This window comes from Jatropha curcas, chromosome 3 (assembly GCF_041381405.1).
Source record: "Jatropha curcas cultivar XTBG-Jc1 chromosome 3, XTBG_Jcur_1.0, whole genome shotgun sequence".
NCBI lineage: Eukaryota > Viridiplantae > Streptophyta > Magnoliopsida > Malpighiales > Euphorbiaceae > Jatropha > Jatropha curcas.
The window spans coordinates 16,232,965-16,257,876 of NC_143153.1; the positions used below are offsets into that span (position 1 = coordinate 16,232,965).

The 24,912-nt window shown below is 34.1% G+C and overlaps 2 protein-coding genes across 2 annotated transcripts; one reads left to right on the forward strand and one right to left on the reverse strand.

The window, feature by feature from the left end:
* The first annotated feature begins 6,720 nt into the window (after positions 1–6,720).
* LOC105641169 (MACPF domain-containing protein At4g24290) lies at positions 6,721–20,384 on the forward strand. The gene is made up of 7 exons (XM_012225654.4): positions 6,721–7,339; positions 10,457–10,695; positions 15,740–15,941; positions 16,113–16,178; positions 16,317–16,500; positions 17,025–17,191; positions 19,504–20,384. The coding sequence occupies exons 1-7, from the start codon at positions 7,091–7,093 to the stop codon at positions 20,176–20,178; spliced, it is 1,782 nt and encodes a 593-aa protein (XP_012081044.1). The 5' UTR covers positions 6,721–7,090; the 3' UTR covers positions 20,179–20,384.
* A 63-nt stretch (positions 20,385–20,447) lies between these two features.
* On the reverse strand, positions 20,448–23,660 carry LOC105641170 (ammonium transporter 3 member 1). Its single transcript, XM_012225655.4, has 3 exons — positions 22,994–23,660; positions 21,863–22,148; positions 20,448–21,064 (listed from the first exon to the last, which is right to left on the reverse strand). The coding sequence occupies exons 1-3, from the start codon at positions 23,657–23,659 to the stop codon at positions 20,544–20,546; spliced, it is 1,473 nt and encodes a 490-aa protein (XP_012081045.1). The 5' UTR covers position 23,660; the 3' UTR covers positions 20,448–20,543.
* Between the last annotated feature and the right edge of the window lie 1,252 nt (positions 23,661–24,912).

Here is a 24,912-nt window from a genome sequence, read left to right on the forward strand (position 1 = left end):
CGGGATTTCTTCCCGGCTTAATGTCTTTGCGGGATTCCTTCCCGACTTGATGTCTTTATAGGATTCCTTCCCGACTTTGATGATGTTGAATCAACTTATTGACTCAAGCTCGTATGATAGTGATGACCCTAGGCGAATCTGGCTTTGTTATTGTAGTGGTTTTACCACTGGTTGACTGAAATATGACTTGTATTCATCACAAAGAGTTTTGAATACCCACATTGTGGTGGTAACTTGAGTGGCTTGAGTGTTGAAGAAGCTTTTATGCTTTGAGTTTGTGGCTTCGCCATGTTTGAATTCTTGAGGTTAATTTGATCCCTTTTCTTGAACTTTATCTTCCTCCGAATTTGAAACTTATTTCCTCAATGGTTCTCCTCTCCATAAGGAATTTTGAGGAGACTCTTCCTTTTCTTTGTTTTGAGAAATGATCCTTGTTTATAAGGACACTTGTACTTGTGCCATGCCTGGCGCTTGATTTTCAAGGTGTTTGTTGTCATCCAATTTGTGGAAATGACTGCTTCTTTTAACTTGTTTTTTCAAAATGTGAGCAGCCGCTTGGTCTTTGTCCTTATGGCTGAAATGATTTGTCATCTACCCTTGATGGGCTTGAATTTAACGCAGAGCTTGCAGTTGACCCGTTTTTGACAACTTGATTTCCTGTAGCTTTGTCCTTGATTTCTTTCTTTTGTGCAGAAGTTCCTTTTGACCCTTTTTTTTTTTTTTTTGCTTTGTTTGCTTCCTTTTGACCAGGGGTTCCTTTTGTCCCGTTTTTCCTTTTGCTTGCTTAGAAGCAGCCTCTCCATAAAGAATTTCGAGGCAACTTGATTCTGAGATGACTTGAGTAGTGTATGGATAGCATTGCGGCTTCGTGCAGACCCAACCCAATTCCAAACATAGCTTCTTTATTCTGTCGCTTTTAGGCTCAAAATTCAGACACCTCTCTGTCGGAGCATCTTCCATTCCTGGGTTTTCGGAGAAACCATTCTGGCCCTAACCTCTTCAATCGGCTTTACCTCGGTACTGTTTGAAGTCTTGCATACCCTTTGCTGGATCCTTTCCATGATTACCCTTCAAAACTTCCCCTTTGATGGTGCTTCTTAGGATGCCCCCAACTTTGATTGATGTAGAGCAAATGAATGCATTTTTCTTTGCCAATTTTTATTATCTTTTTTTATCATCATTTTTTTATTTTTTTTTTTATTTTTTTTTATTTTTTTTGCTTTCACAGGAAAGGATAGGGAAAGAGTATAAACATGATTGGAACGTAAACTGATCCCTTTTTATTGATAAGACAAAATTTGTGTACAAAAGACACTTAGATTTATAAATTTGAATTGAATGAAAACTTGAATGGAAATGAAAATGAAAAGAAAAAACTAGACCCTAAAAGATAGACTCTAGGTGGACTGTGATGGACTAGGATTGGATTGACTGTAGTGACTTTGTTCTTCTCGATGCTAAAATCGATCAAACAAGTTGTTGTTGGTCTTGAACAATTCCTTTGTTCTTTTGGAGGTTTGATCTCAACCTTCTCAGACACAAACTTCATTCATTTCTAAGAAAAGTTCGAAAGGATCGAACGATTCTTGTTCAGCAATTTTTTTTGCATTAATCCCATGGTTAGGCAAGGGATTGGTTGATGTTCAGCTTGCTCTTAGGGATGATGGACCCATTGTCAACCAGGTCTTGTAGACGGTTTTTCAAAGTCCAGCATGATTCGGTCTTATGCCCATGTCCTTGATGGTACTCACAGTATTCATTGGCTTTGAAATTCAGGGGCAGGGGGTTTGGTAATGGCCTTGCTTCTAAGCGCTTCAGTAAATTTGCTTTCACTGCTTCTCGGAACACCAAAAGGATTGGCATGCCGAGATCAGTATATTGCCTCCTTGGCTGATTGTTTCCCAAATTCCCAACACGTAAAGGATTCGTGGGGATTATACTGGCTATTTCATTTGTCTAACTGGACCCAGCATGATTCTGCTTCTTGTATGAGTCTTCTTTGAGTTGACCCAACTGGATTAAGTCTTCCACCTTAGTTGCAGTTGCAATGAGCGATTGGAACGTAGGCAAGTACTGTGTTTAAAGCTGTGACTGGTAGACAGGCAGTAAATTCTTGATTATTATGTCAACTTGTTCCTGTTCAGAGGGTCGGTTGATCATTTAAGCAGCTTTGGCTCTCCACCTCGAAAGGAACGAGGAGAAGGGCTCATTGTTCTTTTGTTTAGTGGTTTCCAGCTCCCTCCGGGTAACATCCACTTTGATATTATAATGGTACTGCGTGTTGAAAGCATTGCATATGTCCTCCCAATTCTTCATTTTGGAACGATCCAAGCTTACAAACCATCTTAATGCAGCACCAGTCCAAGATTGCTGAAACAACTGAGCAAGGAGCTCGCTGTTCAGGCCAAACGGGTTGAGGGCACCCACATACATTTTCAAGTGCGTTTTGGGACAAGTGGTTCCGTCAAACTTGTCCATGTTAGGCATCTTGAATTTTGTAGGTAATCTTGCTTCGAGGAACAAGGACAAGGAGTCCATGTCCACCACTTCCTTGTGTGTCTTGAGGGCAGTAATAGACCTTTCCAACAATTCCAGCTTCTCTCTCATTTTCTGAGCTTCCAGCTCAGAAGCAGTTCCAGAGGGCATGTCATCCAGGGCAGGGTTTGAGGACGTCGGTGCAGCACCAGTCCCTGATTGGAGGCAGCAGGATCATTACCCCCAGCTGAAGCCCTATTTCCATTACCACTACCTAGTTCAGCTATTAGGGCAGTTCTCTGGGCAGCTAATGCCTTATTCATTCTAGTCTCTATTCTGGCTTCGAGTTGTTCCATGAGATTTTGGATGTCAGACAGTGATGCCATTGGTGCAGTCGGGGTTGTTGGACTTGTGGGTGAGAGCTCAGTTGGTGTTTCGGATACAGGTGGTCTTTAGAGGGGTACCTGTGAAAGGACATAGTCAAAACGATTAGACTATCCTATATAAGGTGTTTTCATAGGGTATGTGAGATAGTGTGAGGTAGGCTAGTGTATGGGTAAGGTATTTGGACTTGACCCTTGTGATGTGGGGTGGTATGACCAAACAATGTAAGGTAGTGTTGGTATAGGGAAGAATGACTTGACCCTGTGAGATGGGATGGTTTGACCCTGTGTGGTAGGGTAATGTTGGTATGCTAGGACACTTAGGATAGGACCCAATGGGATGTGATATGTAAGGTAGAGTGCTTAAGGCTGGACACCTCGACTTTTCGAAAGGCCCTAAGTTCTCAAAAAAAATTTTTTTTTTTGGGCCTTAGGGGCCAAAATGTGAATTTTTGGGCCTAAGGACCAAAATGTAATTTTCCAGGTCTTAGGGACCAAAATGTAATTTTCAGGTCTAGGGACCAAAATGTAATTTTTCAGGTCTCAGGGACCAAAATGTGATTTTCCAACTTTGAAATGGAATGTTTTTTTTTTTTAAGATTCTCTTTTTTATCATCTTCCAGACCCCTTTTTTTTTGTGAAGTATGGGATGAATGCGTGAATGCGCACAACATCACAACATAATTCATTTTAATGGAATGATTCAGCATCATTGGGTGCATACAACCCTAAAGGATAGGTTCTATAGGCTATGACACAAATAGAGAATTGGCTTCTTAAGGGACCCTTGAACCTTGAGCATGGATATACCTAACCACATGTGAAATAAGGAGTTTCGCGTGGGTCCAACAGTACGCATACTCATGGGTCATCCCTAAAAGGATTAGGGATGGTTTGCGGTAACAGGGAGGACGCTTTGGCTGTCCGTCGACATAATCAAAGAGACCTGCCGATAGCGCTACTTTCTATCCAGACTCAGAAGTTTGAACAGAGAGAGAAGAAATTCATTTGAAATTCATTTTTTATGCAATGGAGAAAAAGATTCTCAATTCATGCAAATAAATAAACAAATTTAAATGATTTAAAGTAAAGTTCAATTAGGTCCAAATTCTCCTTGTTAAGCATTCTTAAAGAAAGAATATTTAAATTTTTTTTTTTTTGTTGGGGTACCCTGCAAAACAAAGCATAGTAAAATAATACCCTAAAGAAAGGTAGGTTAGTTTACACAACGATCGTAGTCCGCTTTACGCAAAAAGATTGCATAATCATCCCCAGCAGAGTCGCCAAACTGTGAACCCCTCCCCCTGAAATATAGGCATACAAATGCATATGACTAAGGGCAGAAATGCACGTGAATGTATGAGTCGCCACCTTGTTTTAATTATTTTAGGGTAAACTAGGAAAAAACCCTAAGTGACTCCAATTTTTAATTAACCTAATTGTTAGATTAACTATCCCAATGTTTAAGGCATGGTCTACGAACCCGAGATGGATCCCGAGACTATGTCATGCTGATGAACTAACCTATGAATGAAAGCTTTGCAAGGAAGATGATGTAATTGGACCAATAAAAATGTTTATGTGATTTCGACTTGCCGCCCGGGGTTAAATCCCGAACGTGCCTACGTACTTCCGTTTGAATGGAAGATCAAAGTCAACGTAGTTCGATAGGCCTATTTTAAAAGGCTTTGAATGGGTATGCTTAATGCATGAGTGTGTGTATGCTTCGTGCATTTTGTTTAGGCATTTTGCCAAAATTTGATTGATTTGATTTAGGCATTTATTGCCAAAAATGTTGATTAAAGGCTTTTAGCCAAAAAGATTGATTTAGGCAATTGTTGCCAAAAAGGTGTTGATTAAGCGATTGTCGCCAAAATTGATTGATTTGAGGCAATTTATTTGCCAAAAGTGATTATTTGAAGACTTTTTAGCCAAAATTTCGATTTAAGCGATTTGTCGCTAAAAAAATGGTTAATCTACTTATAGGCAATTTGTTTGCCAAAAGAGATCAATTGAATTGCAATGTAGGCAATTTATTGCCAAGAAAAATGTGTTTAATTAAGGCTATTTAGCCACAATTATTGATTAATTGGATTTAAGCCAAACTGTTCGAAATAAAGGCGATTACACCATAGTCATTGATTAACTAGGCTTTAGCCAATATTGTCGGATTTAGGCTTTAACACCACGATTATTAATTAACCGGGCGTTTAAGCTTGAACAATGTTTGATTGAGGCAGTTTATTTGCCAAAGTTGATGTCATGAATGCAGTTGTAGAATTGGGAGTAGAAGAGAAATATGCATGAAATGTCGAAATTAAATAGACAGGGTTTAGCTATGTACCTGATTTATTCGACGGCCGCTTCTTAGCTTCAGCTTGAAAACTCCAAGTTAAGCTCCTCGTTTGGGGAATATTGATTAATTTAATTTAATTTAAGTGACCAAGTATCACAACAATAAAATAACAAAAGCCTATGCTAAATGCAGAAAAGCAGTAAAGAATCGCAAGTAGCGTAAGGGAGAAGGAGCGTCCGTCAACACAGACTGAGTGAGTAAAAATGGAGTGTCGGGGATGAATTTATAGGCAAAATTCGGACTGAAGGGTGGCAGCTGCCGCCGGGGACGGCGGCCACTGCAGCCGGTCAAGGCGGCCGCTGCCTCCGTATCCTGTCCATTCGCCGGTTTTTTTTCGTTCCGACGGCTTTTTCGGGAGTTTCGGACCTCCAAAAAATATTCCGAGACCAGTTCCGCGATCCTCGCGATGTCCCGGACGTTTTAAGTACCATATTGGCATACTTCCGGTAAATTTCCAAAATGACCTCCGGTCCGGCCGGACTATTTGCAGTCCGGAAAAACTGGCTTTTTGAGCCTCAAAATTTGAGTATTCACAAGGCCTTACCCTTGTTTCGGCGATTAGAACTCATTTCTAGGAAGTTAAAAAGCGAAAAACTAAGAACTTAAGTAGAAAGGTAATGGAAGTTACCTGAAGAACAAGGAAGGAAGTGATACGTTTTGAAAGAGAAATGCTATTGAGATGCAATCGCAGAAAATCCCAAAAAGCTCGGACACAAGACTTTATATAGTAGAGAAGCTCCTACAAACCGTCACTGGAAGTTAAAGGGCCAAGACACTCAGAGAGTTGCTTTTCCAATTTCAAACGCCACCACCATCAAAATGGCAGTTAGAAAACAAACATCTTATAAAGTTGATCGTTGCCTTCCAGTATGGGCCCACATGCGAACTCAAAATCCAAAAGGGCCCAATTTTAGGCTCAAATTTGCGCAGTAGAAACCTTATAACAAAGCAAGACAAGCATCTCTATTTTTCTCTTAAAGTAACACGCCGCATGTTATGGTCCGAATGTGTGAGAAGTTGACGATCCTGGGCGAGTAGAAGCTTGCCGAGCTCATCAACCGGTGACATAAATGACACCTGTCCCTTGGGGGGACATCTGATAAACACCATTCTTAGCGCAATCTTAGGACCCTATAACCACTCAACATAACATAAAAAGATATGTACTTGATATGAGGAGATAGTGCTCAGATATCTCTCTCTCCATTAATGTAATTGATCTAGCATCAATAACTGATATAAATGGATAAATCCAATTCCTAAAAAAGGTTAATGTCAGTTTAAGTTATTAAATATAATTAAAATATTGTTATCTTTGAGACTATCAAATCCAAATATGAAAAACTTAATTAAATTACTAAACCTTCAATGCATGATTTTTATTTTTGTTTTACTATGCGATGGAAAATTAAAAATTTTCAAAATATTTGCGCGCAAAGCCGGATTTATCTCCGCTGAGTAAAATAAACCTAACGAAAAATTCAGGATGAAATGATAGTTAGAAAGAAAAAAAAAAAATAAAAGGAAAGAAATGGGAAAATGAAAAATCAGTAATAGTAGAATATTATTATTTTATTTAGATCGATTGGCGGGCGAAGTTGTGATTGCTTCTCAGAAAAGACGGAGGGAGAGCGGCAGCGGCACAAAACCTTTGACTTGCTCGCCAGCAACCTTCTTTTTTTGTTTCTTAAAAAAATATCAGTGTTTGACCAGTCTGAACTCCTTAATTCATTTAAATAATGGAGTTGACAAAGACAATAACCACCTTACCAAATAAACACAGCCATCATCACCACCACCGGCGCAAAAGAAGAAGAAGAAGATCGATCAAGAGTTTGTAATGAACCAGTGATTTAGAAGGAAAAACGAGAGGGAAATGGCTTCAAGTGCAAAGAAAGCTGCGGAGGCTGCAATAGGAGCTATTGGAATGGGATATGATTTAACTGAGGATCTTCGGCTTAAATACTGCAAGAAAAATTCCTCCAGATTGATCTTAATGGACGATGATAAAGTGAGAGACATGGCGATTCCAGGAGGTTTTTCTATTCCTAAAGTCCCTAAATCCATCAAATGTGATAAAGGTGAGCGCATGAGGTTCAGCTCCGATGTTCTTTCTTTCCAACAGGTAATTTAATTTAATTGCTTTTTGATTTTTCACTTAAAGGTATGTTCGTTTTTTATTTGAAGATTACTAAATTGATTGGAAGATTAATAAGATTTGATTTTTCCGGTGAACCTTTTTCTGAGAAGCTGAATTGAACAGATGTGGTTGTGAAGTTCATGGTAGGCAATAAAAGTGAATTCTCAAGTCGGCTAGGTTTTCTAATAGTGCCTGTTGAAACATTGAATTAGCATTCCCATTATACATGTATAGTAGAGATGAAGGGATATTTGGGAACTTCAAAAATAGACCAACAAAAGAAAAGAGCAATACATATCTGTGATAGAGGAAAGAATTCATAACTGAATTCAGCTTAGACTCGGTTCAGGGGGATAAGGGGGGTAATGGTCAATGTATCGGTGTATAAGGGTAAGTTCAATCAATTAACAGGAGCAAAAAAGATGAGAGGTAGGCCAAAAATGATGCGGTTTAGAGTTGGGAAAAAAACAAATATCAATCCACCTTATCTGTTTGGTCTTCAATGGAATGTAACAAATAGGTTCTGAAAATTTGACACCAATTTTTTATCAAACGATTTAGGAATTCTTGTGATGTTTTATGTATTTATATTTCCTTTAATATTCTGATTTGTTTTCTAACTAACATTACAATTTATTCATTTTTATGGATTTATTAATATTATTGTGAGCCCTTTAGTAAGTGGGTGGCTTTGGTGTAAAAGTAAAGTTACTCCATTTGTGACTTGGAGGCCATAGGTTTTAGTCCCAAAAACAGATTCTCTGCAAAAACAAGGAGAAGGATGTGTACATCTACCCTCCTAGAGCCCACAAATGTTTAATGCATTGAGTCACCCTATAATAAGTCATTTAGGAGTCCAAGGCCAATGAACTATAATCGTTAGAATCTAAATGTATGTCTTTAACCTTTTTGTTTGTAAATATATCAATGTAATCCTTTTTAGTTATTAAGAATGAGGAATGTATCAATTTACGGAAATTATAGAAGCTTTTGTGACCCATTTTGAGACCGTGTGATGCAATTTTATTCATAAAGATGTAGTTTTATGTGGAGGGGAAAAAAGAAGGAGGGGGGGGGGGGGGGTTGGAGTTTTAAATGTTGTAGGCTATTGATTTAAATATTGAGGGTTGAGGGTGTACATATGATTTTTGTAAGGATGTTTGATTGTATTAGGGGAGTGAAATTGAATTGTCAGCCTATCAATACTTAATCTGTTTATATAGACTAATAAAAATAAACAAAAAATTTGCAGTTTGTGAATTTCTTTTATTGAAACAAGGAAATTTCAAATAATGTTTTCCTTATAAAGAAAATTTAAATGGTTAAAAATTTTATTGAAAATAAGTTTTTAAGTTAAAATCATTGTCCAAACATTTTTTTCTTAAAAATTTGCATTTTCATTTAAAAATATTTTTGAATATAATTAGTTCTCTTTCTATTTGGAATACAATCTTTTAAGTTATTTTTTTTTATATCTTTTATGATTGTTTGTTTGTAATAAAGTTACATGATTATAAATTAAATGTAAAACAATTTGATTTGAAGAAACAATAATACCTGTTGGTCTCACGCTATAGCAGATCCTGTTGTTCATTTATATCCATAATCTATTACCCTAACCCCCAAGATGAACCATTCACCCCACTTTTAGTCTGAATGTCACTCTAGAGTTTACCACAAGATGGACTAGATTAAATGTTATCCCAGGACCTTTCACCCTTTTCAGGTATGGAATATTACCAAAAAATTTTAATGCCTACACAAGTTTAGCTCATGTTTCAGTTTCATCAATTATAACCAAAACTTTGGGATTTTGGTGTTAATTGTCGTTATATATGGCCAAATACACCTCAGATTTTTCATCTTCTATGCTTCATTGTTGATGTTCTATTTTTATTTTTATTTTTTTAAATCAAGATTATAAAGAAGCAAAGGATTCCCATTGTGAATAGGAAATTAAACAAGGAGATTAGGGTCAGTTTTGGGATATCCTTCTATTATTTATATTGCCTTTTTTGAAAAAATTAATAATAAAAATTTTTAGTGGGAGGTGGCTTTAGCATGATGGATAGTACCAGCAAGTACACAGATGTGAGGTCTAACTGCTGATGGCTATAGGTAATGCCATCACCATAAATTCAGGTTATCATTGACAAATTATGGTAAGCCTAAAAATTAACATAACACTAACTTGTTTTGTTTTTCAAATCGAGTAACTTTTCATCTTATACCAAAATTTCCTCAACTCCAATTCCATGGGCACTTTGAGTGTGATTTCTACCCCATGAAATTTGAGAGTGAAACTTATATTCTCGTCATTTAATTTCGCTAGCAAATTTACTATAGCAGAACTGAAATTTGTTTCCTCAAATGGTTCAAATGTCTTATACCTGCTCGTTAAGTTTCTTCAGATGGTGAAATGTTCCCTATGTCTACTTTAGTTTTTGAGAGAAAATTTACAGAAGTTGAGTGTTGAGCTTCAGGCATTAAGATTAGTTCTCATTCTTGATAAGCCAGAAGATTACACCAAATTGGTCAATGAGTTGTATTCTTTGTTAAGTAAGAAAATGAATTTCCCATTCTCCATCTACTCCAGTGGGAAATTTACTGAAGTTGGACTGAATCAGATTTCTATCTTTTCAGGTAATAACAATAGCCAAAAGTTTGGATTCTGGCACTTAAAGCTATCCTATCTCTTCATGTTTTTTTCTCCCCCTGCATATGCATCTGAATTCAGTTATGTTTAATGGTTATGTTGCATTTTTCAATGTAAAGCTTTTTATCTTTCACTTGATAGTGTTGGTAAACCCTATCTGAATTATCAGTCAATGTTTGTCATTTAATGTTATTTTCTTGTTACAAAATGATTTGTGCAATATCACAAAGGTGAGTTCACAATTTTGGAAGATAAAAGTAATTTACTTGGCTATTATTTGGACAAGAAGTTGTACGTTTATCTGAAAACTGATGTTGTTCATATTTAGCATACTATTGGGAATGGGGATGATAATAATTTCTTTACTTTTAACAAGTAACTCGATCCGTATGCTCATATTTTCTTCTCCCTCCAAAACCTCCACCTCTATCCCTTGTTGGTTGTAGATGGCAGAGCAGTTTAACCAAGAACTATCTCTTTCTGGAAAAATTCCTTCTGGTCATTTCAATGCTGCATTCAAATTAACTGGAGTTTGGCAGACAGATGCTGCCAATTCTAAAGCTCTTGCTTTTGATGGTGTTTTTATCACGCTTTACAACATTGCATTAGAAAAATCTCAGGCAGTGCTCTCTGATCATGTGAAAGAAGCTGTACCTTCAGCATGGGAGCCTGCTGCATTGGCAAGGTAAGGTTCTATGACTTACAGCATTATGCTTTTATCAAACAGAAGATATCACTACATTTGCAAGAGCTGGCCTTTTTGTTAAACTTGACATTTCCTTATTTGATTTCTCACATTTTTTCATATATCAATTGGAAGCTGCTTGTATCTTAGTCATTTGGTGATCATATTTCATCGTTTTCTCACACTACCGTTAAACCACTAGATGTTCTTTCTCCTTGTTTAAACTGGTATATAAATGAACTTTATCTTGCGATATGCCTACGAGATTTTACAATTACTAGAAACTTCTTGGAGTACCATGTGCATCAAAAGTACGTTTTACTAAGATTAAAGCTAGGGCGATAGCATAATGAACAAGCCTTGATATGAATTCTGCAAAATTAATCTGTGAAAATGATAATGATAATAGCTAGGCATAAATTCATTTGTTGATGTAGAAATCTTCACTGGATGTCTCCTGACTCCTTAAAGGTAGAATGTCTTGTGACGAAAAGATTTAGGCTTTAAAAAAAAAAGAATCGAATCCCTGTGCATGTTTTTTCAATTTTTACCAAACCTTTTAATTTCAGCATTTATAGCCAGCTGGTTAAAATTGGAAACTTAAATTGTTGCTGATAAGGACAACAAAACATTTAATAATTCTTTAGACTCCACCTGCCCCCCCTTCTCTCTCTCTCTCTCTCTCTCTCTTTTTCTTGCCCATGGAGGTCTCACCGTTCTTTTTTCACTATCTTCCCTTCTCCACCGATGTCCTCTGACAAGGTAAATGGTTAGCACTGATGGCCAGAATACAGATGCTGGGGAACGTTGGATCTAGGTGATGACTCAAAACCCAACTGGGTATGGGGCCGCCTTTGATCAGTGGGAGCTCACTAGAGATTGGAGGTTGGTGTGGTGTGGTGTGGTCAACGAAGAAATAAATAGCTCAAATAAAATGTTTCCCACTTGATCTCACTTGCTGCTTCTCTCCCATTCATACACCTCAAATTCACCCATAACATGCCATTTGGTTTCTAAACTAGGATCACATAGTTGACTTTTCTGAATTGGTGATGAAGTTATTGTGCTTCTGGTATGCCTGTGACATTAATGTTTTTTTGCTTACCTCTCTTATTCCAATCAGCAATAAATATTTCTTTCCATTGGCTGGCTAAAACTGCAACTAGTGCCGAATACCTAAATTTGAAAATATTTAAATGTTTGGTCAAAATTGAAAATAAGCACAAATGTTTGAATTATTATTTTAGTTATTTTTTCTATTAAGCTTATATAAATATATATATATATATATATATATATATATATATATATATATATATATATATCACGTAGGATTTCAAAAGTTTAATTCTACCACATAAGCTTTTGATGATTCCAAAATCAATATTTATGATATACATTATTTAATTTTATTTAATTTCATTATTAATTTATGGTGAATTTAACTATAACAACAGTTCATGAATTAATGGGTTATTAATTTTCAGTTAATATTTAAATTATACTTAATTATTTATTGTGAAAAGATTAACGTTATTTAAAATGACGAACATAATTTTCATTTAATAAATTTTGGATTTAAATGAATTGTAAATGCTTGAAAAAGCTTATATGTATACCTCGTAATTATTTATCTAGAAGTCAATTATATAAATATTTGAAGACGATTTTCTTGTAAAGTGAAACATTAAAAGTTCAAAAGAATATATATAAAAAATTAATTTTTGTTAGTTTTTGCGTGGCACAAGCATGTACTAGTAACACAATCTAATTCAAACTTTTTCCTACCATAATACAAGGAAGAGTTTTGGTGATAACTTGTGTCCATAATTGGTTAATTTGAAAGTTGAAATTTAATAAGCCACTAAGGTAGTAAAGTTTTTTATTTTACTTGTATGCTTTCTGCTTTTGTAATTTCTTTAATCAGAATTTGTGGTTTCTCCTTTGGTTAGGGATACTGCAGCATATTAGGCTTGTGCAAGAGTTATGGTTTGGTTCCTAGTTGGAATTGGAAGCAAACCAAAAATTCAGTTCTTTTCATTTTCTTGGAATTTGAACCAAATTGAAGGTTCAGTTTGATACCCAAAATTTACAGTTTAATTCTTCAGTTTTTTTTTTTTTTTTTTCTGGTTCCCAAATGAAAATTATTATATTTTTCAAATAACAATCATAATTATAAATTTCTACTATATCACACTATATTATGTTTCTTTAAAAGAAAACAAAGACTCTAATATTAAAATAAAACAATGATAAATGATAATTCAAAAAAAAAAAAAAAAAAATCTGGAACAGCACATACATCAATTTATGATGCTATGTTTCGATGGTCAATTTGTTATTTCTTTTTATTATTATTATTATTCAGCTTAACCATTAAAAATACCTCAAATTTTGCGGGTAGTTTTAATTGTATCCTAAATCCAACTTTCTTTTTCTAGTACCCTAAACTTCAACTTTAGTTACAATAGCATCCTATTTTTAAATTACATTCAATTTAATGAATAAAATATTATTTTCTTTGGACTATATTCTCTCTTATGGTCGAGTTAACTAAAAACTCACTGTTTAACAACACTCTAACTAATATTGGACAGGAATTTAAATTCATAAAAGCCAAATAAAATAATAAATTTTAGTTAGTTATAAGCATAGAATATTAGTTAATGTTTTTGTTTTCCATGTTTTAAGCATGAAATTTTGTTTATACCTAAGTTAGATCCCTTATAAAAATAAGTTTTATTTATTTAGGCGTCATTTTATTTCTAGAGAATCATTACTTGTTGTCAATATTATATAAATAAATAAAAATATTTTATTTTTAAGATTAATAGATTATTTTTTTATTTTAATATTTATATAAATAAATATAAATATTTTTTTATTTATAAGCAGTGGTAGGAAGGAGTGGGGAAAAGGTTAAATTGGATCCCACGAAAATAAAATTTTATTCATTTAATTAGGTACAATTTGAAACTAGGGTAATATTGTAACTAAAGTTGAAGTTCAGAGTACTAGAAAAAGAAAATTAAATTTAGGGTACAATTAAAACTGTTCGTAAAGTTTAGGTTTTTTTTAATGATTTAGCCTTTATTATTCTTAATAACTTTACTATTATTAAGAACAAACTAGTTATTAGAAGGGCTATGATTATAATACTACAAGAACTATTTGTCATAATGCTATTAGGCATTATACTTATTAGTTATTATAGTATTAGGCATAATTATTAATATTATTAGGTATAGTTCTAAATATAATACTGTGTACAATTATGATTAGAAAGATTATTAGAATATTTGTTATAACTAGAATAATTATGATTATAACACTAATATACTATGATTGTAGTGCTAATTATAAGCAGAAAAGCTATGATTGTAACATTACTGGAATATTACTGATAAATAAAATAGTTATAATTATGAAACATTTATAATGCTAGCTATCATAATATATAGATAGAAACACTTACATCATATATGTTATAAATGCAATATTTTTACATATGATGATGATGGTATCTAATTTTCCATTAAATTTTACATTGGAATAAGATTATCTGAAAAGCTAAATAAATTTGGTTTGGTATATAATTCTAACTATTATAATATCGGTCCCTTCACTATGCGTCACTTGGAGTTAAATAATTTTTTATCATATATATGATTGAAATATGTTATTATGATCTAAACACATTTATAATTATAGATTATTATATTAAGTTGGATATAATAAGAGATTGCATATACATTATTAATTATCATTTTATTAAATCAAAGATATCATAAGCGATGATAAGTTATAAATTTCTAATACAGCACAACTGATTTTTCAAGTTATACATCATTTTTATTAGCAAATAGTAATCAAGGGTTTTTTTTAATAACAAAATATGATGGCTGCTGAAGACTATATATCTAAAAAACTATAAAAATGAAAATTCATAAATTGGCTCATCAGTTCGGTACAGTTCTGATTTGGTCCATCACTTAGGGCTTGAAATTGAACTCAATAACTAAACTCTTAATTTGTTTCAATTTAATCATGAAATTTAAATTTTGTTTTCATATAGTTATTGTTGCTTCCATGTTGCACAAAAACCTCTCCTATACCAAGGTGCCTGTATGAAGAGCATTAGGACATCAAAACTTATATTTTAACAACTTCGTAAATGTAATGTAGATATATTTTAAAACTTGGATACTCCAAGTAAACATTCTGAAGACCTAATGAAAACTTGGAAGACAGGCTTAATTTGCAAATTAAATTTTACAGACAATATTGTTGTGACAAAGATGATATTATACTTTGTTCTAATTTAGTTTTTAATGAATGATAAAACACTTATTTGCATGCTTTGTTAGGAGATGTATCACCTGAATTTAATGGAAACCAACATGAAGCATAAATGACGTTTAAATGCATAAGAAAAATTTTCTATTGGGCTTTTGATTGGATTGACAGAGTCCAGTCAGTACTGACTGAATCAACGAATTTAAAGTTGGATAATAAAATTGGTATAATTTGACCAGCTTGAACTCAATCTTAAGTTACTAACAGTACAATTTACCTATTCGAAAACCAAGTAATTTTAAGTAAATGAAGGCCTAGGGGAAAAAACACCAGAAATTTTGAAATGTGAAATCATTGTCAGAGATTGCTATAAGTAACTAACACTGGAGATCCATTTTTCAACTGAGAAGTGTTTGATGAGATAATTAATTAAGCATGCTGGATTTTCTTTTAACATTAAAGATAAAAGAACATGCATCCAGATCCAAGTCATTTTTTCTAAAAATAATGTCTCATTTGTTAACTATAAATGATGGTAAAGAGCTGCATTCTATAATCTTAGATGATGTTTAAGTTAGCGGTTACATTTTTGCAATGATTGGCATAAAGTTTGCCCTAGTCTATTTGCTGGAAGCTTGTGTTATTTTGTGATCTTATTACAATAATGATGGTTGTGTCTGTGATTTTGTGTAACTGAAATATATTCTTCAAACATGTCTAGTTATTATGTTTTGCTCTTCACATCCAGTTTTATAGAAAAGTATGGCACTCATGTGGTTGTTGGTGTCAAAATGGGGGGAAGAGATATAGTATATGTGAAGCAGCAGCATTCATCGCCTTTTGAACCTGTTGACTTACAGAAAAAATTGAAAGACATGGCAGACAAGATTTTCGCAGATGGAAATGGATCAAATATCAGAAATTCTGATAAATTTTACGAGAGTGAAAAGGTCTGAAGAAAACTTGTTTGGATTTTCTGATCAATTTGATGTGGATGAAATTTAAGTTAGAAGAAAATTTATTTGTTTATTCTGCAATAATTATTCTATAGTTTGGAAAAAGAATACAAGAATATCATGAACTTGCTTTATATCTTAGGTTCTTTTGTGCTGATGTTCCAGTTTGTCAAGGAGCATGGAGCCACATACATGGAACAATTTCTGTCCAATTCTGATCTCCATGCTGAGGTATCCAGTTCTCCTCTTTAACTGCTTAGCTTATGAGTGGTTGGTTCATAGCTTATTTAGTCGAGTCTGCTTAGCTTTTATCACCAAAAGTTTATTTTAAGAAGCTTATATATACCCATTTATGTATGCATGTTGCAGGGAATTGAATTCATACCTAGGAGGAAAGGTGGGTTGAATAAGAGCCTGCACCACAGTGATTGGTGTCAAACTGTTCAGTTTGAACCTGATGTAGTCTCTATGTCATTCATCCCAATCACATCTCTATTGAGTGGAATTAATGGGAGTGGATATTTGACCCATGCTATCAACCTCTATATCCGTTGTAAGTGTGAATTTTCCTTGTATTTATGCATTCGTTACATTAGTCCAATAGTGCTGTTTGGATGGCTTGTTAAGTTGCAGTTTGTTGCCATTCATTATGATTGCTAAATGCGATATTTTTTGTTTCTGCTAAGTATGCCAAGCAGTGCAAAATTGCATAATATGATCAACTTATTTGCGTCTCCCTTTCTAAATTCCTTAAAATTAGTGAGTAGGAAATCCTTCATTCTCGACAGCCTTATTGATTTAGAACAGCCAGGTACAAAAGAAAATGAAGAAAGCAAACGAGAAGAAGACAGAAACTGAGTTAAATAAAAAGAATATCACTAGTGGATTTTAAATTCAATTCATACTCTCCTGTCAACTTTGGTTAATAGTCTACAAGGATGCCCTGTCCAATGGAAATATCCTTCACCGTTATCTTTGGTCTTGGAGTAAATCTCATGGTCTTGATTTATCAGATTCCCGCTCTTCCTGAGAATATCCAATCAATTTTAATTTTTTTTACATGTTTCTTGAGTGCAGATAAGCCACCAATTGAAGAATTACATCAGTTTCTGGAATTTCAGCTTCCAAGGCAATGGGCACCGGTATTTGGTGAGCTTGCCCTTGGTCCAGATAGGAAGCAACAAGCTAATGCATCTTTGCAGTTCAGCTTCATGGGACCTAAACTTTATGTTAATACAACACTGGTAATGCTGTTATGAGGATTTTTTTCATTTTCTGCTGAGTTGGATATGTTATTTTTCCACTGAGTCTTTGTTTGTTTCCTTTATTTTCCCTTGCTCTTTTACCTCAAAAAAGAAAATGGCCATTCACCTGTTATCATATGGAAAATGAAATCGCAAAATAGTAGCGGTTACTCACCAATCCCAAGCTATCTTGTTATGATGTGATAATAAATTACACTTTTTTTTGTGTAATCAAAGGATAAAACACTTTGACTGAAGGAAAATGGTTGCACAAAATTTGATCCCAGATATGGGTTTGCCAGACTCAAGGCTAGAGTACTTTATTCAATCTAATAACAGTAAGTTGAGGAATGAAATCAAACCATAGATCTGTTCTAATTAATCAATTGAAAACAACATATATCCATGTGAAACAAATAAAATATTTTTTATTTACAAAGAGGGAGTGATCATGTGGGTTCAAGGATACTGGGAAAGGTCACACAGCAGATAATGGGTATGAAAGAAGAAAAGCAAAGAAAAGAAAATAGATAAGCAGGAGCAGGGAAAACAGTTCTAGTGCAAGAGAAAACCCGTTTAAAGTTGGAACGATACCATCACCTTATGGATAAGGAAGAAAAACAGAAACTTGAGTTTGGAATAGGAAAAGATGATTGCATGAGTACTTTGATGTTGTTTAGGTATGTGAAAAGTCTCTCTCTATCTGTTAAAGAAAAATAGGTCTCATTACTAGCAGGAGGGCTTAGGGTTGGCTTATGGTGCTCTTTTCATGGTATAGGGTAAATTACTATTTAGTTCCTATTAGTACTTTGGTGTTGTTTAGGTATGTGGAAAGTCTCTCTCTCTTCTCTCTCTCTCTCTCTCTCTCTCTCTCTCTCTCTCTCTCTTCTGTTAAAGAAAAATAGTAAATATTACTTGGAGGAGGGTTTATGTTGCTCTTCTCATGGTATAAGGTTAATTACTATTTAGTTCCTATGATTTAATCAAGTTGTCAAGTCGTGACCTTTGTCTTCAAAAACGAATTAAATGGTCTCTCTATTTTGTTAGTCAACTAAATAGACCTATTAAATTTTCATTAAATTGTGATGACAGGTCAATTTTAGCAGTGTGGAGCTAGGGCCCTAAGGTTAGAGAGGACACTCATTTATAATATATTTTAAGGGTATTCACAAATTATAAATCTAACAACTTAAGAGGTTCACTTTATAGATATATTATTGGTTGTCTAGAAATTTTTTTCAAGTCAGGGGGTACACTGTACGTGGCTCCACCACTGAATTTTAGCCTTTAACAAAACTTTGAATTTTCTTTCGCATACAACTACCAAATCAGACCCTGAGTTCTATTTTTTTTTTTTTTTTTTTTAATCTTAAACATCACCAATCCTAATTCATAAATGGAAACTCATTAAAAATAATAATCTATTCATATGAGTACATTAAATTACTAGATAAAACTCCAAAATTTTTTTCTTTTCAGGCAAAATCAGAATAATAGGCATTATATTTGACTGTCTTTAGTTGACTAACTAAAAGATTAGCAAAAATTTAATAGGACTGTTTAACTGAATCCTAACAAAATAGAGGGACTATAATTGATTTTTGAAATAGAGGTCCTGACTTATAAATTTCACCAAACTATAGGGTCTAAATAGTAATTCACTCTAATTGGAAAGAAACATGTTAATTTGAGTTTGAACATCTTGGGCCAGATGACTATTCAGTTTAATCAGTAAGGAAAGAGTTGGCGATTAGTTCATGTTGATTCAGTGGATTCATAATTATTTCACTCACTTAGAACTTCCCAACTGTGTTATTCTGTGTGACTACGATAATTCTGATCTTGCTTGTGTAGCTCCAAACTATTATCTTGCTCTGATGATGTTCTCCAAATTGGCTGTTGCAGTTTTAGCTGCATTTTAAGGATATATTTTGTGGTGATCTTGGGAACTGTGAATTAATTCTAATGATTACAATCGTTAGTGGAAGAACATCAATTAAATTTAATATGATGATGTGCTAATGGAATGAACAATTATTACTTTTGAGTTGAAAATGTGGAAATGGCTGGAAGAATTTCATTTTCCGATTGGGACAACATAGATTTCAATGTTCTGCAATATCTCATTGCTAAACTAGTCAACTGGCAAACTTGAAAAACAGCATATAAATTTATAGCTGGTGATTCTGTAGCCATCTTACGGTTTACCCTTCCCTATAGGATGCTTCTTATCAGCACTTGGGCATTCTACCTGGTTATATAGGATGCTTGCATAATCATTGACTCTTACTTTTATTTAATTTTCATTGCAGGTCGATGTGGGGAAAAAGCCAGTTACAGGCCTTCGACTGTATTTGGAAGGGAAAAGAAGCAACTGCTTAGCAATTCACTTGCAGCATCTTTCGTCACTGCCAGAGACCTTCCAACTTGAGGATGAACAAATTGGTAACAGCTCAGATCCTTCCTCTGAACGAAGTTACTATGAAAAGGTTCAGTGGAAAAGTTTCTCACATGTTTGCACAGCCCCTGTTGAGAGCGAAGAGGATCTTGCAATTGTCACAGGGGCTCGATTTGAAGTAGGCGACTATGGGTTAAAAAAACTATTGTTTTTAAGGCTCCATTTCTCCAAAATTATTGGTGCAGCAGCTCTTACAAAAACTGACTGGGATGGTTCTCCCGTCACAGGCCAGAAATCTGGAATAGTTTCCTCGTTTATCAGCACTCGTCTCTCAATCGGTCAAAAACCACCTCCAAAGCAACCTGAGTTGAACATAAATTCAGCTGTGTACCCTGGGGGCCCTCCTGTACCTGCCCAGGTTCCTAAACTGTTGAAATTTGTTGACACGACTGAAATGACGAGAGGACCCCAGGACTCGCCTGGATACTGGGTTGTGTCTGGGGCAAAGCTTAATGTTGATAAGGGGAAAATCTCTCTCCGAGTTAAGTATTCTCTCATAACTTCGCTTTTACCTGAAGAAGAGGCGTAAGCAATGCATTTGAAATTGGGAAAAGAAACAGAAGGCCGCTCCACGAGCTGAGGTTCCTTTGTTTGTCTGTATGAAAGGATGCAAACAGGATGTTTGTATATAAATCATTTTCTGGTGTGTAATTTTATAGCTTAACTTGTGTAGAGTTTATTTAATTTTATTATTATTCTTTTGGTTAGAAAGCAAATTTATAGATTTAAACAGAATTTTCAAAATAAGTGATTTAAATTCTACTAATTGAAATGAGTGCGGAATAAAATCGGAGCAAGTTCCATGAAAAGATCTATAACTAAACAAATAGAAAGTTGAAACAGACTAATTTGAAAGATAAATTATTCACATAGAACAACGAAAGATTTCTAATTCTAAAGCACTTGAGTAGCACCGGTTGATGTGTTCGGATGCAAGGTATCATCAGAGTAGGTACCATGCTTGGTTGAGTCGTATTTTTCACCATCGCCCCACAGTGCATAGGCCTCTTCGCCATGCACAGCATCGTCGCCGATCAATAGTTGCTCCTCCGACATACGCAATGGGATCACCAAATTTATGAGCACACAGATGATTGAGGTGACAACTAGGTTCCATCCGATGATGAATGCGGCTCCAACAAGTTGTTTGAGGAATTGAAGCCCACCAGATCCGCCGTAGAAAGCTCCTTTAGAGTTGGTGACCGGTAAAAAGAGAGCACATAACTGGGGTTCGGCCAAAAGCCCGGTTAAAGCGCCACCTAAAAGGCCGGCAACAGCATGAGTATGGAAGACTCCAAGGGTGTCATCCACTTTCTGGAGGAGCGTCCATCTCTTGTGTACAATCATCATCGTGAACCAGGGAATACTTCCTGATGCTATTCCCATCAATATAGCTGCCCATCCTTGGACAACACCTAATTAATGGGTTCATTAGCTACCATTAATTAACAATACCAATCAATTTTTTGCATTTTCCTTTTTAATATAAATATTTTGCATCACGTTACGTTACGGTCCACGAATAAAGTCTTTTGTCATAACGATCAAACTAAAATTTGTAATAATATTCCTCGATTCATAAATTTATTAAAGTTTAATGTCCCCCATTATAGATTTGATTTGTTTGTTCGTTATACTCTCCATCCAAAAAAAAAAAAAAAAAAAAAAAAAAAAAATCCCATTTTTCATATCGGAAGTCCAAAAATAATAGTCTCATTTCTAAAACTGGAAATAGTCCTTTTATTGGTTTCTCTATAATACCCTTATCATATAACTTATGTCAACAATTCATATGCACAGAACTACTAAATATTTAGTCAAATAGACAAACATTGTCATATTCTTTCTATTTTTTTCTCGCAACATAATGGATATAATATAAAATAATTAAAACATATAACAAAGATATTAATTTTTTATTAAAAACTCTATGAAGATAGGGTATATATGAAAAAAGAAGGGTAAATTTAATATTTAAATTAATTTAAGTATCCATTTTTAATCTATGTTGAAAAAAAAGCGACTATTTTTATAAGACGAAGAAAGTATATAATTGAATAATAGCTTTAATAGTGGAGGAAGTAATTTTCAAATTAATAGTTTCCATCTTATAATACTTTTTTTTACTATTATTTTTAAAATTTTGGATTTATTATTCTAATGGTTTTAATTAAAATTTAAAAGTTTAAGATATTTTTAGTAGAAAAAGAAACCTGCACCGGGAGTGATACAAACAAGGCCGGTGATCATCCCCTGAACGGCGCCGATGACAGAAGGTTTGTTGAAGAAAAAGACATCAAGCCAAGTCCAAACAAGAAGGCTTGTAGCTGCGCAAATGTTGGTATTGAGGACGGCCATAGAAGAGTCTATGTTGGCAGTGTATGGATCTCCACCGTTGAATCCAGCCCATCCCATCCACAGCAATCCTGCCCCTGCCAGCATCAGCACTACATTATTCGGTGGAAATCTCTCCCTGTCCTTTTTTGATCTTGGCCCCACCTGCATCATTAACATTCACTTCTCCTCAACTCTTGGAATTCCTTTTTGTCCTTTTTCTTTCTAAAGTAATAAATACATAAATAGACTTTTATTCCAAAAGATTCTGATCTATAACTAAAGATTCTTACTTGTAAATAAATTTTGAAAATAAACAAATAGTAGTTGACTTATTTAATGCCTCTTTAAAATAAAGATTCCACCTATAAATTTGTTTAAAGGTTTTGACATTTGTTAATTTTAAAGTAAAAATTCTAAATTAGAGATAAAGATTCTTATTCCTAAATAAAATTTAAAACTAAACATTTTGATGTATAAAGATTCTTATAAAGATTCTTTCTTTATTACAGATAAAAAAATAAATTATAAATAAGTAAATTATAATTTATTCAACTTATTTCCAAGTATCACCGACAAATTAAGAGTCAACAATATAATATAATGATTAAATGAATAGACAGACTTTTACATTTTCCCATCTATCTTGAATAGGCGATGTTAATTATTAAGTTTACAAGCACAATGTTTTATTTTTCCACTTCATCCATACAAAAATTATAATTCGTTTGAGACCGATTATTTTATTTTATAGTTTTAAATATTTTAATGAGTAATAAATGATGTTTTTCAATATTATCTTATTTATATTAGAATAATAACTATTTTCTCAAGTTTATTAAAAAAAAAAAAAACTATTTTCACAAGTTATCTTTACTTTTCAACTAAATAATCAAACTCACCAAGTTCTCCTAAAAAAGCAAGAAATGAATAAACGGAAAAAGAAAGAGAAAACAAATGTTTGAAAGAAAATAAAAAGAAGAAGAAAGAAAAGAAGGAAAGGAACTGACCCAAAAAGCAGTAGTGAAGCCAGCAATCCCAGAAGAAAGATGAATAACGTAACCACCAGAATAGTCAATAACACCCCAATGGAACAAGAACCCTCCGCCCCACAAGCTAAAAGCCCCCACTGTGTAAGAGAAGGTCAGCCAGAGCGGCACAAAAACCATCCAAGCCTTTATATTCATCCTCCCAAGCACCGAACCCGCCAGTAATATTAATGTTATGGCAGCAAAAACACACTGAAACCAAACCATGGACGCCATCGGATAGAATGGTGTAACCATGGCCGTCTCTACCTCTCCGCTTTCATAATACTGGGTTGTCTCTGGAAGAGCAGCCTGTTTGATAAGAAACTTCTGGCCTAAGGCAGGTCCAGCTTTTCCCCAAAAGGGCAAAAGCTTCTCTCCAAACGACATCTTATAGGCCCAAACGACCCAGCAGATGACCACAGCAGCAAAGGCGTACAAAGCCATGAAAGCTGAATTCACAGCCCATTTCTTTTTGACGATGCTTCCGTAGAGGATGACAAGGCCTGGCACGCTTTGGAGGCCAACCAGTGTCGCTGAGATCATTTGCCATGAATTGTCTCCTTTGTTTAACCAGTCAGGAACCGCCGCTGATGTGCCGCCTTGGTATGCGACTGGGACTGGGTTTGGAGGAGAAGCACTGCCCATTTCTTTCTACTTTTGTTTCAAACGCCGCAGGTACTATTGCGTTTCTATATGTAAATATAACAAATAAGCATGCAATTGAAGAATTTTTCTTTTTTATTTTTTTATTTTTTATTTTTTATTTTTTTTTGAATTGAAGTATTTTTTTACTATTTTCTTATTATATCTTGCTTAATTGGATGTGACATGATGCTTGCTGTTATTACTTAATTTTTATATAGGGAAGTCATATGTTTTGAACTTGAATCTCTCAACCTTTTACATTTTAAATTTTTATATAAATTACATGATATTATGATATTATGGTTTATATTTACTTAAACTTTCTTTTGTTAATATTAATGAACCTTTAATTTGGCCTTATGAAGTTATAGTAAAAGTTTTGTTTCCATATTATTACCAATTTAAAAATTATCAATTATATAAATTCTAAAACAAATTTTTACACTAGTTTTATAAGCATAGTATATTGATTTTAAAGGGCATGAATGATATTAACGGACTTAAAAAAAAAAAAAATCAAATATGAATAGAAACATATTGAAATAATAGAAAAATATATTTGATCCAAATGAAAATGGAATAATTTTTTTCATTTTGATATAAGTAAAATATTTTATCTGGCAATAACATTGTTTGTTCTGGTAATAGTGCCGATCTATATATTTATAATTTTTTTTGAGAATAAAAGAAAATACTTTCATTCGGAAATGATCAAATCATTCAAGACAAGATTATTAATAGAGGATGCAACTGCTGGACCAAGGAGAGACAGGGAAAACACCATCTTTAAAGAATGCTTCATAAAAAAGATTGTTGCCTCAAATTCAGCTTCCTCGAGACCAATACTTCGCCCCCTCCTTGAGTTATGGACAATCATTCCAAAACCGAACCCGACATTTTCCATGATAGTTGCATCTCGGTTTATCTTGGAAACACCTTCTGCAGGTGGAGACCATCGAGCAGAACTGGTTTTACTAGCAACGACTTCCTTGGCCATATAAGGACCTTGATACTCATCAAGTAAACTTAGAGCTTGCTGCACAATATTAGGAACTGACATAAGTTTATTTTTACCTCATTTAACGGAAAATGCCTCTGGTTTTGAACGGAAAGACTACTTATTAAGATGAAATTAGTGATGGAAGTGGTGCGGGTATTTAAGGGTACCCGCCTCGCTCCGATCGGTTAAAAGAGGATATTGGTAGTTATAAATTAATGGGTTTAGAACAGACATGGATAGTAAAATTACTATC